This window comes from Vespula pensylvanica, chromosome 13, assembly GCF_014466175.1.
Source record: "Vespula pensylvanica isolate Volc-1 chromosome 13, ASM1446617v1, whole genome shotgun sequence".
NCBI classification, from domain to species: Eukaryota; Metazoa; Arthropoda; class Insecta; order Hymenoptera; family Vespidae; genus Vespula; species Vespula pensylvanica.
Window position 1 is genome coordinate 2198523 of NC_057697.1, and position 15695 is coordinate 2214217.

Here is a 15695-nt window from a genome sequence, read left to right on the forward strand (position 1 = left end):
GTCGTCGAAGGTGGAAGTGGACTTGGTGGTGTCGTCGTTGTCGTCGTTGTCGTTCTCTACTGTGTTATTACTATTGCGAGTAGTAGCTTTAGTGTTGGCAGTGGTGTTGTTGGTGCGTGTGCCAGGAGGAGGTGGACGGTGTTGGTAGCGGCGGCCACGAGCAGCCCGCAGCCTGCTTCTTACAGTGTTTGTTATAGAGACGGACAGGAAGAAGAACGATTGGCTGTCGTTGCTGCTATTACTACTACCACTACTACTATTACTACTACTACTACTACTACTACTAGTAGTATTAGTAGTACCATTACTACTGTTATTGTTGATCATCTTCTTCGGTAAAGGAATCGCTATAAGGGCCGAATCTTTGTTCTCTCTCACTCTCGGTCGTAGTCCTTGTTGACACTCCGCGTGCATTGCTCCGCTTCCGCTTGACGTCTTCTCGTGGGTTTCCTTACCGCTCGTGAACACGTCGAGGATCGAGGGAGGAGGAGGAGGGGGAGGCGGAGGAGGAGGGGGTGGTGGTGGCGGCGGCGGAGAGGAGGAGGAGGAAGAAACGAGGAGGAGCCACCGCCAACGATCACCACGACGACGACGACGACGAAGAGGACGACGACGACGACGACGACGACGACGAGGAGGACGACAACGAGATGCGCGAATTTAAAGTTGTCGTGCTCGGCTCGGGCGGGGTGGGCAAGAGCGCGCTCACCGTTCAATTCGTGTCCGGATGCTTTATGGAGAAATACGATCCAACGATCGAGGATTTCTATCGCAAGGAAATCGAAGTCGATAGCTCGCCTTGCGTACTCGAAATTCTCGACACCGCCGGTACCGAGCAATTTGCGAGTATGCGCGACCTTTATATAAAAAATGGTCAGGGTTTCGTCGTCGTTTACAGTCTGACGAATCATCAGACCTTTCAGGATATCAAAGCGATGAAGGAGCTTATAACTCGTGTCAAAGGCACCGAACGAGTACCCGTACTACTTGTTGCCAATAAGCTTGACCTAGAACATCAACGAGAAGTCGACACCGCCGAGGGAAATGCATTGGCACAACTTTGGGGTTGTCCTTTCGTCGAGGCGTCCGCTAAAAATCGTACGAACGTCAACGAGATGTTTGCTGAAATTGTGCGCGAAATGAACTTTAGTCCCGAAAAAGAGAAGAAAAGCTATTGCTGCTGCAGCGTCCTCTAATACTTAATCAAACGTTTCTTTTTACCGGCAATTCGTTTATTCGTATAATTATAGATAGCTACGTTAAACTGGCTAATTGGCACGAACTACCTAACGAATCTTTATCTTTCTTTTTCTTTTTCCTTACTTCTTTCTTCTTTTTTCTTCTTTCTTTTGTTTCTTTCTTCCCTTTCAAATCTGTCAGGTTATGCGACCAATTCGACTATCCTACCAAACTAATTTCTTTTGGATTCTACCAAGAATTTTGGAAAACAACTTTAAGAACTTGCAGCTGCCCATTGGATGCTTTTTTCTAACCGCAAAATTTCTTTTCCTCTCTCTCCTTTCTTTCTCTTTTCTTTTTTCCTCTTTCATAATTTCATTATTTTTTCTCTTAGAGCTCAGCCAAGCCATGCGACGAATTCGCCAACCTTCGAGACTAATTTGTGATTGTACTGAGAATTTTTGAAAGCCAACGTTAAGGACTATATATGCTAGTTCGGTTCTTTTTCTATCGGAGGATCAAGGTCTGCCGCTTTTGGTGACCATCAAACGGATATTTTAATATACATGGATAGTATTATATGTAATATTATTGTAATATATAATGGTACATGTAAGGGAGCATAGAAAAGGGGGCGAATTTCTTTGGTAACGGACCAATATTCCAAAGTGACGAACATGGATAAAGCCAAGAGCAACATTTCAACTGGCCTGCGTTTGTTAAACCAAACTCGATGTTAATACTGTCTTTGAACATTGTTCGTTGTATGCTGGTCGATCTTAATTCATTTGGAATTGGAGAACGTAAGAGTAGCTTGCGTTTTTTTTTTCCCTTTTAAGAAAGTCACTGTGATGGTCGACTGTCCTTACGACGACGGTCGTGCTCTTTCTCTTGTGAAGAAAATTTGGAGTGACCTTCGTAAGATACATTAAACGGATAAGAGGTTTTAACAATTTATAAGTTTTTATAAGCATCATCGAGGGAGAAGAGATCTGTAGAAGTTATAAACGATTTTGGTTTGTACGCAGGACCAAGATGTTGATCTTGGACAAGTTTTGTGCAATGATTTGCGTCAATAGTATGTTACCTATGCTTAAGTGTCGGAGGCCTCTTTAAAGGATATGTCGTATAAAAAAAATCACATACGACTTATTTTAGTGGCTTTCGTATTAGTTGTACAGTACACTAGTTCTAAAGAAATATTTTATAGAAATGAAGCAAATAAGAAGAACATCGTAAATGGATATTGAAAAATTGCGTTTGAGGTTTCAATGTTTTGCTAAATATCCATAATTATCAAATGCGATCTTTCTTCTATGATATTCTTCTACTTTTACTTTCTACTCGTACTTTATATAATTATGTTGAGATCTTTCTTGCATATCGCTTGCAATAAATGAAAAATCGTTGGTGGCTTGAGTAAAACGCGATGGCGACAAAACTGCGATATATTAATCTTTTTCGAATTAAATTTTGCCATTTCTGACTTTTATATCATTTTAATCCAAGAAAAAATGATCTTATCATCATATCATTTTATATTACTAAATTCGGAAAGAAAAAAAAGAAACAAAAAATTTAAATTCATGATTATGCAAAGATTGCAGAGGCACATTGATCCCAACGATTATATCCAATATGTGGTACTTGTAACGATGTCCAAAGTGTCCGTTGCTTTATACAAACGCAGTATCTCCTGGCGCAATTCTACATCGTCAAATGAGTCAAAGGAAATATATAAAGAGAGAGAGAGAGAGAGAAAGAGAGAGAGAGAGAGAGAGAGAGAGAGAGAGAGAGAGAGAGAGAGAGAAATATCGATGAGTGTAAAGAAGAAAAAGAGCAGTTCTCCCTATACGTAGCAGTAGATCGTGTGTAATTTTCTCGTGTGATCAAAATCATATAATACGATGTTAAATATCGCTTTAATACCATTACAGTCATTACATAGACTCGATCTATTATTATTAATTAATTAATTAGTTATTATATCATTGTTATTATTATTATTATTATTATTAATATTATTTAAAATACGTTCTATCATAAAGAAATAGCCATTAATAATTTTTGAACAATCATCGATTATAATGTCTTTCTTTCTAATCTTAACCAAATAATTTGAAGTTATCTTATTGTTAAAAAAAAAAAAATGTATTTATAATTTGTATAGTATCATACTTATTCATCAGATTACATATTTCTGGGATTGACTGTGCCGTTAAAAAAAGAAAAAAAGGGAGAAGAGAAGAAAAAAAGAAAATAACAAATAAGTATACGCGCGATATACATTTTTCCTTTCAATATATTGAATTTACCAAAAATTTCATAATGAAAAAGAAGAAAAACAGAAAATAATAATAATATAATAATAATAATAATAATAATAATAATAATAATAATAATAATAATAAATAAACGATGATCGAACTGATGTATAGTAATTTTTATGAATTGGTATAGTTAGAAACAGTCCGATGAATGTTAGTAATAATGATAATGATAATAATGATAATGATGATGATGATGATAATAATAATAATAATACCATGGGAGAAAAGAAGGTATCATTAATAATGTTTATTGAAATACAGACAAAGCTGTTGTTGTGATGGTGTATGTACTTTTAATAGAAAAAATACACCATGGTTGAGAAACGGTGCTAACATGTCTCCGACTAAACTATGCTAAAGAAAACTAATCTGATTTTTGTAAAGGCCATATTAAAATTAAAAAAAGGAAGAAAAAAATAGAAAAGATATACAGAGACCGACTTCTTGGCAACTTGTTAATGCAGCCATCCGTTTGATTAATTTTTTTTTTTCCAACATATTTTTTTCAACTCAAAAAGAAAAAGAAACAAAAAAAAAATGAAAAAGAGAGAAAGACAAGAAAAGAGAGAGAGAGAGTGCTGAAGACACACAACTATTTTTTATCACTTAGAAATTTTTATAATCCTGTTGTGATCTTGTAGATATACAGATATTGCTCATTTTTTAATTGAGAAAAAAAATAAATTGACATGATTCTCGTTGAGAGTTTATTTTGATGGTCGAAAAGAAATCTCATTGAAGCATAATTGATATAGTTATTTCTTTATATATATATATTTTTTATTTTATTATTTTTATTCATTATTTTTTTTCTTAATCTCAAATTCTACAGATCACACACATATAAGAAGACGAGCATATCGTCTGACATATAGCTTCTCAAGTATATATATATACATACGTTCTTCATCACATTATATATACGAAATTTTTCTATTCATATATATATTTGTACGAGGTCTTTTCTATTCCTAAAATCTTCTCATATTGTAACAATATGCTCGTCTAGCTCAAAATTGCATAATATTTTTCTAATAATAAAGAGAAAAAGAGAGTGTTCCGATAAGAGACATTATGATTAACTTTTATTGGTATTACCAAAAATAAAAGACACCATAAAAATGAAAAATAAAATAAATAAAGGAAAAAAAAATAAAAAAAGAAAACAAAAAATCTCTAAAATTGTTGTTTTTGAAAACTGATTTTGAATGTCGATGCGAATGGAAATGAAATGAGTGTAGTTTTTTAAAAATCAGATTCAGCATATCATATATATATATATTTAAGGACCAGAATTTGTTCCTTTGAATATTATTATTATTATTATTATTATTGTTATTACTACTATTACTACTATTATTATTGTTATTATTATATTATTATTATTATTACTATTATTATTATTATTACTATTACTACTATTATTATTTATTTCTTTTTTCTTTCTTTACGACTGAAAAAAAACGAATTTGTTTTAACCTCTCTATGTAAACGAAAAATTAAATAATATGGGAAAACACGGACAGACAGACAGAAACATAAAAACATACATTTTGTGAGTAATGTGCATATAATTAATATTTAAATATATATACATATATATATTATATATATTATACATATATATATATGTATACAGACACATACACACACACATTTCTTACGCAAACTGGGTCACATCAATTGGATAGAAAAAGATTAATAAAAAAAGAATTAATAAAAAAAAAAAAAAAAAAAAAAAAAAAAGATTAATAACGAAAGGAAAGAAGAAAAAAAAAGAAAATGGAGAAGAGAGAGAAACACGACAAATTTAGAATATATGTCGGCCTTTCAGTACTACCTGTGCGTATGATATTGAGTATGTACGAAATGCGTTATATATTTTTTACAATGTGAAGGAAGAAGAGGAGGAGAAGGAGAAGAAAAACAAGAAAAAAGAAGAAGAAAAACAAGAAAAAAGAAGAAGAAAAATGGAGGAAAATCTGTAAATATATCAAAATAGCATTAGAATTATATATGTATATATATATATACACACACACATATATATATATTAATTAATTAATTAAATATAAGAAAAATATATATATGTATATGTATATATATATGTATGTGTATGTATATGTATATATATATATATATATATATATATATATATATATATATATATATATATATATACATATATAATTGAGAAGGGTACCGATTATCTCTTTGACATTTGAAAAGATGATGATGACAGGTGGATATTATAGCATACCAGTAAAAAAATGTGCATCTCATATTTATAGAGAAAGGGGAGTCAGGGGGTAGGAGCTAAAGCTGAAATTTTTCTTTTTCGACGGTGACGAAGATTGATAACGTCACAGATGTCGAAGGAAACGTTTTATCTTTGATACCAGAAGAAAAGAAAAAGAAAAAAAAAAGGAAAAAAGATCATATGGGTGGTCGAGAAAAAAGATGGCGATATATGATAGATATAATAATGCGAACATATTTAAAAAAAAAAAAAAAAGATTCTCTATAGAAAGAAAAAGATAATAAGAGAAAACATAGCTTGACTTGCTGGTAAAAAAAAAAAAAGAAAAAAAAAGAAAAAACAAATGGAAGATATATTTAAAAAAAGAAAAAAAAAGAGGAGATAGCAAAAGTGTGTAAAAACAACTTCTTCTTATAAGGTTATGTTTTTATATAGTTGATATTTATGTCATTCTATTTTTTTCACTGTATCGTTTTCCTTTCTTTTTACCCCACTTTCCATCCCCTACTTCTCAATTTTTTTTAGATACATATACACATATTTTTTTTTTTAATACATATACATATATTTTTTTTTAACACATATACATATATTTTTTTTTTAATACATGTACAAATTTTTTTGTGATTTTTATTTTTTCTTTTTTTATAAATAATCATCCTGAATTTTTTCTTGAAGTAATTATTTTTTACTCGAAGTAACGTTGAGATCATGCATACACACACGTACATTAATTTACCAGCATAACTATCTAGTCATTATAGAATTGTGCAAGCAATATGTTCGTCATTAAATATCACGACATGGAATGATTATAATACTTGTATGTACGTATATATATTCTGACACGTTTATAAAGATCGGATTGAAATACGAATAACACATATTTCCATGGAAGAACGAAAGAGTGAATATATATAGATACACAAAACACATATACGTATATAAAATCGCCTTCGAGAAGTGCTACCCATTTGATCAATTTTTTATATATCTGTGTGACTAGTGCACATTTTTTTCCTTTGTACGCAATTTTTTCACATGTTTTTATTACTAACCATTGTAATGGCATTTGGCAGTATCGCACAAATATAATATGGAATGAAAACAAATTATATTGCAATTTTAATCTTGATTTTTTTAACGAAACCACCAATGTGTTGAATTAAAAAAAAAAAAAATTGAAAACTAACCTCATACATTTCACGCTCAGACACACACACATACAATATATATAAATATCGATAATAATAATCGCGAAAGGATTATTTATATCCTCGAATAATCTTCATATAAATATTTTTTATGCTGCACACAGAACGTATATCATTATATATATATAATATTCAGACAATAGAAAGAAGACATAAAAGCGAACGAGATGAGATTATGTGGAAGCTAAGAAATTATTTATTATGGTGATACACTCGTAAGCTTTTGACGCTGGTACTTTAATACACGCCGAAATAAATAAATAAACGAGACGAAATCTCGACATTTTCGTGGAAGGTACGTTTTGAAAACTCTCTTGGTCACGTGACTCATTGAATTCCGTGCACTGATTGGTAAAACGTTCGATCGAATCCAATAATTCTATTATTTGAATTTTATTTTCGTCGATGTCATTGGTAATTTTTATATTTGTGAAAAGATTCGTATATAATAACGAATAGGATGGAGAACAACAACGTTTTATAATTTCATCGAGTAAATAAAAATTTTCAATAATGGAGTGATAAAACTTCGGGACATTACTATAGTAACCTTGTTTATAATTAAAATAAAATTTTAAGAATTTAATAGAATTGTTCAATACAAAGGTAAAGGAATGTTTGGGTGATAGCGAAGGATATTCCAAACTGAAACAACAGACCTCCATAGTGAGACATAAAAAATTGTTGTAGGGATCTTTTATAGTGGTTTTGAAAGTTTTACATATATTTCCTCCCGTGTACTGCTTAGCTAATATCAAATATTCAAAACTAGTCGAATGTAGAATCATATGATGTAAGAAATCTTCTTGAAGGAGATAGAAGTTCGAAAAGAATTTTTTTAATTCGTCTGATATCGTTGAATCGTTTTTGATCATATTTAAAATAAAGAAACAACGTCTCTCATAATCGTGGATGTTATCTAATAGATCAAAGTTATTTCGTGACGGTGGCCAAAGCGATGCAAAATGTATCTTTTCTATCGGTTCTAAGATACATTCTAAATCCTCTATAATAGCTTTAATTACTGATACATTGAGATCATCCGTATAATATACCAAAATGTGATAAATTATAGAATTTATTTCTTTGATCACGTCATTAATTAAATAATTTGATACGTCCGTTCGTTTTCTCGTTGATGACATCATTTGTGCAAGAGGGATAAGTAAGTTTTGTGCCTTTATTTCTATTGTTAATCCATCAAGAAAATGATGCCATAGCCACTGATCGTGCATATCGTTTAATATTTTCGTAGCGCAAGTAAGAATACAATGTGTGTTACGTAATGAACTTACGTTTTCTTTTAAGTAACACACCAGAATATTGTTTATTACGTCTTCTATCGTCAATATCTTATTATCGACTATGAGAAATAATAGATCTTTGAATTTTTTTATATTCCATTCTACATTCTCCGAAAATATTGTTTTTAATGTACTGATCAAAAAAGTTTCATTGGAGTCCTCTCGTATGTTCATTATTGGCGATAAAAGTAAGAAATCCTGAGCTGATATCATAATATTTTCATATTCGGGATAACCAATTGTTATTCTTAAAATAATTCCTAGGACTTTTTTTGGGCTTTTTAAAAGAAACATTAGAATTATTTTCAATGTTTTTAATGACTTCATATTCGTATGTCTTGTGATAAAATCTTTAAAGGTTTCTTCTGTGTATAAAGATTCTAAACAATTTCTACCATCGTGTTTAGTTATATATTCTACTATAATTGAGTAAATGGATTGCAAATTTTGCTGAATCAGTATTTCTGTAACAAATGTGTAAACACGTTGTTGAGAGTCTTCGTTATCTGCCTGCATAAGCACAAATGTGAGGTACTCCAGTAAATTTAAACAATCATGTTTGTCCAACAATGATTTTTTCCACATTTCTTTGATCTCTATGCTATTCAGTATAGTTTCATCCCATTCTTTGTAACGACTGATCAATTCCTTGATGCATTCTTGTTTACCTTGTATCGTGCCATAACGTAATTCTTCCAAAGTTAAAACAGAATTAATCTCTTCAGAAATCGGTTTAGAGGATAATTGTTGCAAGCATTCTATCAAATGTTCGTTTTCTGCTAACTCCTTATTAGCTTTAATAAATTCAACCAAGTAATAACATTCGTTTCCAATGGCTTTTTGCAATGTTATTGTTGGATTTTCTGTATCATCTAATTCTGCCCATCCTAGATATATATTGCAATCTATCTCTTTGATTTTCTTTAAAAGTAAATTTATTAAATCTTGATGTATTGTATCTATAGTCTGTGTAATAATTAAATCATCACATCTCTCTATAGGTTCTCTTCCAAATGTGATTTTATATATTTTCTCAGTATCCTCGGATATTTTTAAATTATATCTGATGTTTTCCAGGCAATCTTTGACTATTTTTATAATTCTTCTTAGTAATAAGCCATATCTTTGGTATTTCTTTAGAACTGGAATTTTCTTCATACGAATAATCTTCTCATTGTCCAGTAATAATAATAATTCTTGAAAATATGCAGTCATACTATTAATATTCTGTATGATATTTGATGATTGACTACCATTGTTTGCAATCAAGATGAATTTCTTATAAATATTTATTATTAATTGAAATATGATATTTACTGCACGATCGAATTCAAGTTCTTCAACAGTTCTTTTGGTGATATCAATTATTTCAATACACAAATCTAATGGTAAATGAAGAATAGATTCAAGCAAAATATCTTCATATTCTAATTTCCAGATAATTTGTATAAATAAATATGATGACAAAGTTGGACACATGTCAACTAAATGTCCATGTGCCATATCTTCTGCTAGACGTTTTTGTACTGTGAAATTTGTGTTTAACATTAAGTACTTAAATGCAGTTACACATTTTGGATTTAGCATTAATTCGGTGCCTTCAAATACAAGATCAGATGCAAGAATAATTTCCGATATTGATTTGCACAAATTATTAATTTTAATTGTATTCTCTATCGTCGTACGAGCTGTAAGAAATGTTAATTCCCCATCCTCTTGATTTTCTTTCATAAGGTACATTTGAATTTTTCTTTGTAGATCATCCATATTATTTGGAATGTTAAGAGAATAATGTAAACTAATATATGAAAAAATATAAAATTAAGTTAAATGTATAACTACATCGTTAGTATATATATGTCTCTTTAAATTCATAAAATCTTGTTTATACTTACGTCACGTTGTCTACCAGCAAAGTAGATTATATTGATAATGGCAATCTTTAGGTTATATAATAGCAACTAATAGCGAACTATCACATTTAATTCATCTTGTCATTTACGCATAGAACGTGCGACTCGACGAAACGGTTTTACACTTACCCAGAAAATATGGTTCGCGCATGGTACATGGACGACAGTAATATTGATCAAAGATTGGAACATCGCAAGGAATCATCGGAACTTTTGTCAATGGCGGATTTATATGCAATTAGTGGTGTCGAATATTTTAAGGTTAAGTAATATATAACATATCTTATAGATAAATGCTACGCAATATTGATCCTTGCTTTTATTTTATCGTATTTAATATTATATATCGTAAATAATCAAGTAATAATTATTGCTTTTGGTTTTGTCAATTTTGCTTTATTATATATATATGTATGCATATATATATGAATATATATATATATATAACTACTCGTAGATAAATCACGAGCATTACTTAAGTGATCCAACACTAACAGAATTGAAAAAAAAGCGTGGATATACTTATGAAGATGAAATAACATGCTCCAAAGAATGTTTAGCTAATTACGAAGAAAAGGTAAAATCAAATAAACATAGATCTTTTATTCTTTTATGTAAGATCTTTTTGCTAATTATTAAAATATCAGTTAAAGAATTTTTTTACTGAACATCTTCATAACGAAGAAGAAATACGTTTGGTTCTGGATGGATCTGGTTATTTTGATGTGAGAGATAAAGATGATCAATGGATTCGTATTGAAGTCAAGCCAGGAGATATGATTATTATTCCCAGTGGTATATATCATAGATTTACTTTAGATACTAAAGTAAGTTAATTCTCCTTTAAGAAGAAATAGAATTATAATGTAATCATCATTTTATATGACATATATCAATTTGTTTCTTATTTAGGATTATATACAAGCTAAAAGATATTTTATAGGAAAACCTGTATGGACACCTTATAATAGACCAGCTGATAATATGAGTTGTCGTCAACAGTATCTTGAACAATTAAAAAACGGTTTCAAACCCAAATAAAAAATTCATAACATTATAATATGCAAGTTAATCATGCATTCCAAAAAAACAGATTTGCTAATAATTTTTAATTTTTTCATATTTTAATTGTCTGAAATAAAAATTTTAATTTGTTAAAAATAATCATATATAAATACAATTTTGTATCAATGGGTCTTCCAATAATATACATATAATAAATGTTTATAATATATATATATATATATATATATATATATATATGTATATGAATGTATAGACACACCTTTAACCTTTAATATTAAAATTAATAATTATTACTTTATTATATAATTCATTTTATTTTTTATTTTATTGTAGATTATATACATACATACAAGATATATACACAAGATACTGGTAACATTTCTTCAGAAAATTTCAATCATTCGAAAGATAAATATTTTAAGTTTCAAATATAAATAGATTAATTTTTACAATTTCGTGGTATATTATTTTTTCACAAGGAAAAATAATATTTTATCATTAAATTTGTACTCAAGATGAACTTGTCAGTGATACAATGAACTGATACAAAACGTGAAGAAATTTTGTTCTAATGATTAATATTTCATATTTATCCAAAAAATATTTGTATGTTAATTTTCATGTTGATAAATATATTTTTGTCAAAAAATAAAATGATAAAGTAGACAATAACAAAAGAAATTCTAAATAAGTCATCATTGATATTTCACAGATTTTTTGATATTCTTTACTTGGTAAAAAATATGTAGAAAAATTAATTATAATATCGTTTTATAATCTCTAGGATCAAAGATCACGTTTTCTATCTTAATAAGATTCATCTTGTTTTAAGTACGACAATGTTATTATATCAAAAGTCAGCATTAACTGTAAAATGTGATTCAACCTTTTCTTGCATAACTCCAAACTTTTGATATTCTCCAACCTTCTTTTCAAAGAAGTTCGTTTTACCTTCTAACGAAATTTGTTCCATAAAATCAAATGGATTCTTAGACATATAAACCTAAAAAAATTTAATTAGTTTTTTTTTTTTCTGTATAATTTGAACAGAAAGATAAAAAAAGTGAAGAAATATTTTTTTGGATTATTGTATACCTTTTGGCAGCCAAGTTCAACAAGTAATCTGTCTGCAACAAATTCTATATATTCACACATAAGTGTACAATTCATGCCAATCATTTCGACTGGTAGTGCCTTTGTTAAAAATTCCTGTTCAATTTCTACTGCGTCCTTTATAATGGAAGTTACTCGTTCGCAGGAAGGTTTTTGTACAATATGTTTGAACATTAAGCATGCAAAGTCACAATGTAATCCCTGTACAACAATGTAATGTTAAGAAATATATCTTCACATTTACATTATTTAGTAAATTAGAATATTTTTTAATACCAACCTCATCTCTAGATATTAATTCATTACTAAAGGTTAGACCTGGCATTAAGCCTCTCTTTTTTAACCAGAAAATGGCTGCAAAACTTCCACTGAAAAATATTCCCTCAACTGCAGCAAATGCAACTACACGTTCTGGAAATGTTGCACTCTCATGATTGATCCAATTCAATGCCCAGTTTGCTTTTTTGGCAACACATGGAAGAGTTTCAATAGCATTAAATAAGAAATCTCTGTAAAAAGTTAAACTTTAGTCCACATATGGGATAGAAATATATTATTGCTAACATTTGATCTATTTTTACCTTTCTTTAGGATCCATGATATATGTATCAATTAATAATGAATACATTTCTGAATGAACATTTTCCATAGCTACTTGAAATCCATAGAAACAACGTGCCTCTGTAACTTGAACTTCTTGACTAAAACGTTCTACGAGATTTTCATTTACAATTCCATCAGAAGCAGCAAAGAAAGCTAAGACATGAGTTATGAAATGCCTTTCATTGCTATTTAGAGTTTTCCAGTCAGCAATGTCCTATAGAATGATGATTTAAATATGTTTGAGTTATTGATTTAACAAAAAAGAAAAATATAAATAAAATAAGAAGTTAAAAATATAAATACCCTAGTAAGATCAACTTCTTCAACAGTCCAGAATGACGCTTCTGCTTTTTTATACATTTGCCAAATATCAGCCCATTGTATGGGAAATATAACAAATCTACGTGGATTTTCTTTCAATAATGGTTCTAATTCTGGATTAAATTCAGTATCTTTCAGCTGAATTTTTTGTATGGCCTTCGTTTGATTAATCTAAAAGAAATTAATTGTATATATATACAATTTAAGTATATACAAAAAACAAAACAAAAAAAATTATTTATATATATATATATGCAGATTTCTATAAAAATAGATTAATAAAAATAATTTTCTTACTCCAACTCCATTTTTTAGATTATTTTCCTGGAAAACTGGTGGACTAACACATAACTTCTTGGGTGATGTCTGAAATTATATTGATAACATGTTAAATCTCTAGGAAGTTTAATAATATTATGAATATTTTCATTTATAATAAATCAATATACAAATGATCATATATAACTTAATAAGAAAATATTAATTTTATATTTTTACCATTACCTTTATTAATGACATCATGAAAAATTATAATGTTTGGTTAAAAACAATCTTATTGCACAATAATGTGCAAAATATAATAGATGACATGACTAATGTAGTTTAGGAATAATTACAAACTTGATAGTAATAGATTATTACACATTTTACATTTAAACATTGTGCTATTAGAAATCCTTCAAAATCTTTAATGTACTGATCAAAATGTTTAAATATAACAAATTAAATATATTTCTTATATATATGTGTGTGTGTGTGTGTGTGCGTATATATATATAATATATATAAATTCTATATATTTTTCATAAGAACACAGTATCTAACTTACTAAAACATAACCTATAATATAATACATACGACGATATACAACTGATTGAATGAATTAACTTTGACATTGTAAATTTATAACTTATATTTTATAATCCATTTTGAATTCTTGATTTGAATTCTTGATTTTAATATGATAAGAAAATTGTCTATATAATAATGTGGAGGTTAGTAAAATTTTAATAATGTACTTAGTAACTACAAAACTTCATCATTCATAGTTACTTAATCACAATACTTTTAAACAATATGTATTAATACTAGAATTTATATATTATATATGTATAGTAGATTAATTATAAAAAGTTATATATTATATGATGTGTGAACATATACACATTAATTGTATATGTTCAATAAATATCTGAAGGTAATATTGCAATATAATATCTAATATTTTCTTTTTATACTATTTTTACATATTAATTTTATTATGCATATATAATTATATATAAGTAAATAGATAGAAAAACGATAAATTTATAATAGAAAAATGTTGGAAAATAAAATTTTCAGAATAAATCCAAAAACGAATTGAATTGAATTTCGCGAGGAATTTTTATTAGTTTTTTTAATAACAATATTGGTTCACAAATGTTAACGGCGATGATTAAATGAATGAATCGAATAATTCGAATAAAATTCAATGTTACAATGCGAGATGTCTCGTTAAAATGATCTAAATATGATTTTTTTTATAAATATATATATTGATAATATTTTTATATTGCTTACAAACTTACCTTTTCTTTTAAAGTAATGTCTTCTACGCGTTTACGAATATTTTCCTTGGTTGATAATTGAAGTGGCATTTTTTACGTTGTTTTAATTTACAGGGAAGTTCCTTCAAAGATTTTCGTAGAAGACTGAATAATCCAACCGGATACCTTCGTATATAATCTTAGCTTCAGTAATATTAAAAAATGATCCTACCTAAAATTGTGATTGGTTGAAACGTTACTACTTTACCGCTCAGAGTACAGTTACCAATCAGGATATCACAATTTCCCGCTAAATCATAGTTGTATATTTAATAAGCGTATTATTGTTGATTTTTTAATGTTATCATATAACAAATATTAAAAAAAATTTTTTATAATATTTAATTCGTACAAATTTCGAAAAAGCGTCTATAAATTCTTTAGAAAATAATGATCATTTTCCCGCACAATTTTTGAGTTTGCGCAGACGTTAGTAATGAAGTTAGATACAATTTCTCATTTGTGAAACATTATTATCTACTGAATTTTTATCGCTGTAAATGTTACTTTTTATGGACTATTTTAATACTTCGTTGGACAAAAGTATCAGCTTTAATCTATTTCAAGTATTAAAACAATTAAATATTATACTATTATATGTAATTTTTTTATCATTCTCTAACAAGTATTGGAAGCTCAGTAAGTATGATTTTTGTTTCTAAGTTTTCAAATGCGGGGTCGATTAGAGGCGATGAAAAATATTTTTGTTTGATTTCTTGAAAATGAACATTTTTTTGAATATAAAATGAAAATATTGTGTAATGTAACGACGTATGATTTTATTTCAAAAATACGACTCAATTGCGCAAGTAGTTTAAGGTTATTCATCATACTCCATTCCTA

At 28.5% G+C, this 15695-nt stretch overlaps 5 protein-coding genes across 7 annotated transcripts in view; 2 read left to right on the forward strand and 3 right to left on the reverse strand.

Moving 5' to 3' along the window:
• The window catches only part of LOC122633762 (phospholipid scramblase 1), a 9559-nt gene extending 9130 nt beyond the window's left edge, over positions 1-429 (reverse strand). Inside the window, exon 1 of one of the 2 annotated variants that reach the window (XM_043822097.1) lies at positions 1-429. This exon is cut by the window's left edge and continues 135 nt beyond it. The gene's annotated coding sequence lies outside the window, so the exon portion shown is untranslated. The other variant, XM_043822096.1, reaches the window with a different exon arrangement.
• Positions 430-520: 91 nt separating this feature from the next.
• LOC122633764 (ras-related protein Rap-2a) lies at positions 521-3126 on the forward strand. Its single transcript, XM_043822101.1, has one exon. The coding sequence runs from the start codon at positions 651-653 to the stop codon at positions 1194-1196; it is 546 nt and encodes a 181-aa protein (XP_043678036.1). The 5' UTR covers positions 521-650; the 3' UTR covers positions 1197-3126.
• Positions 3127-6677: 3551 nt separating this feature from the next.
• On the reverse strand, positions 6678-10291 carry LOC122633771. Its single transcript, XM_043822107.1, has 2 exons — positions 10183-10291; positions 6678-10085 (listed from the first exon to the last, which is right to left on the reverse strand). Exon 2 carries the CDS (start codon positions 10052-10054, stop codon positions 7157-7159), a length of 2898 nt encoding a protein of 965 aa, XP_043678042.1. The 5' UTR covers positions 10055-10085; positions 10183-10291; the 3' UTR covers positions 6678-7156.
• Positions 10292-10315: 24 nt separating this feature from the next.
• Positions 10316-11348, forward strand: LOC122633774 (1,2-dihydroxy-3-keto-5-methylthiopentene dioxygenase). Its single transcript, XM_043822112.1, has 4 exons — positions 10316-10461; positions 10658-10777; positions 10848-11027; positions 11113-11348. Exons 1-4 carry the CDS (start codon positions 10339-10341, stop codon positions 11239-11241), a joined length of 552 nt encoding a protein of 183 aa, XP_043678047.1. The 5' UTR covers positions 10316-10338; the 3' UTR covers positions 11242-11348.
• Positions 11349-11516: 168 nt separating this feature from the next.
• LOC122633772 (ribonucleoside-diphosphate reductase subunit M2 B) lies at positions 11517-14986 on the reverse strand. 2 transcript variants are annotated; one of them, XM_043822109.1, is made up of 7 exons: positions 14835-14986; positions 13561-13629; positions 13246-13434; positions 12921-13156; positions 12620-12848; positions 12322-12540; positions 11517-12229 (listed from the first exon to the last, which is right to left on the reverse strand). In XM_043822109.1, exons 1-7 carry the CDS (start codon positions 14901-14903, stop codon positions 12077-12079), a joined length of 1164 nt encoding a protein of 387 aa, XP_043678044.1. In that variant the 5' UTR covers positions 14904-14986; the 3' UTR covers positions 11517-12076. The 2 variants fall into 2 exon arrangements, with proteins under 2 accessions (XP_043678044.1, XP_043678045.1); XM_043822110.1 differs by lacking the exon at positions 14835-14986 and adding an exon at positions 13768-13915.
• Between the last annotated feature and the right edge of the window lie 709 nt (positions 14987-15695).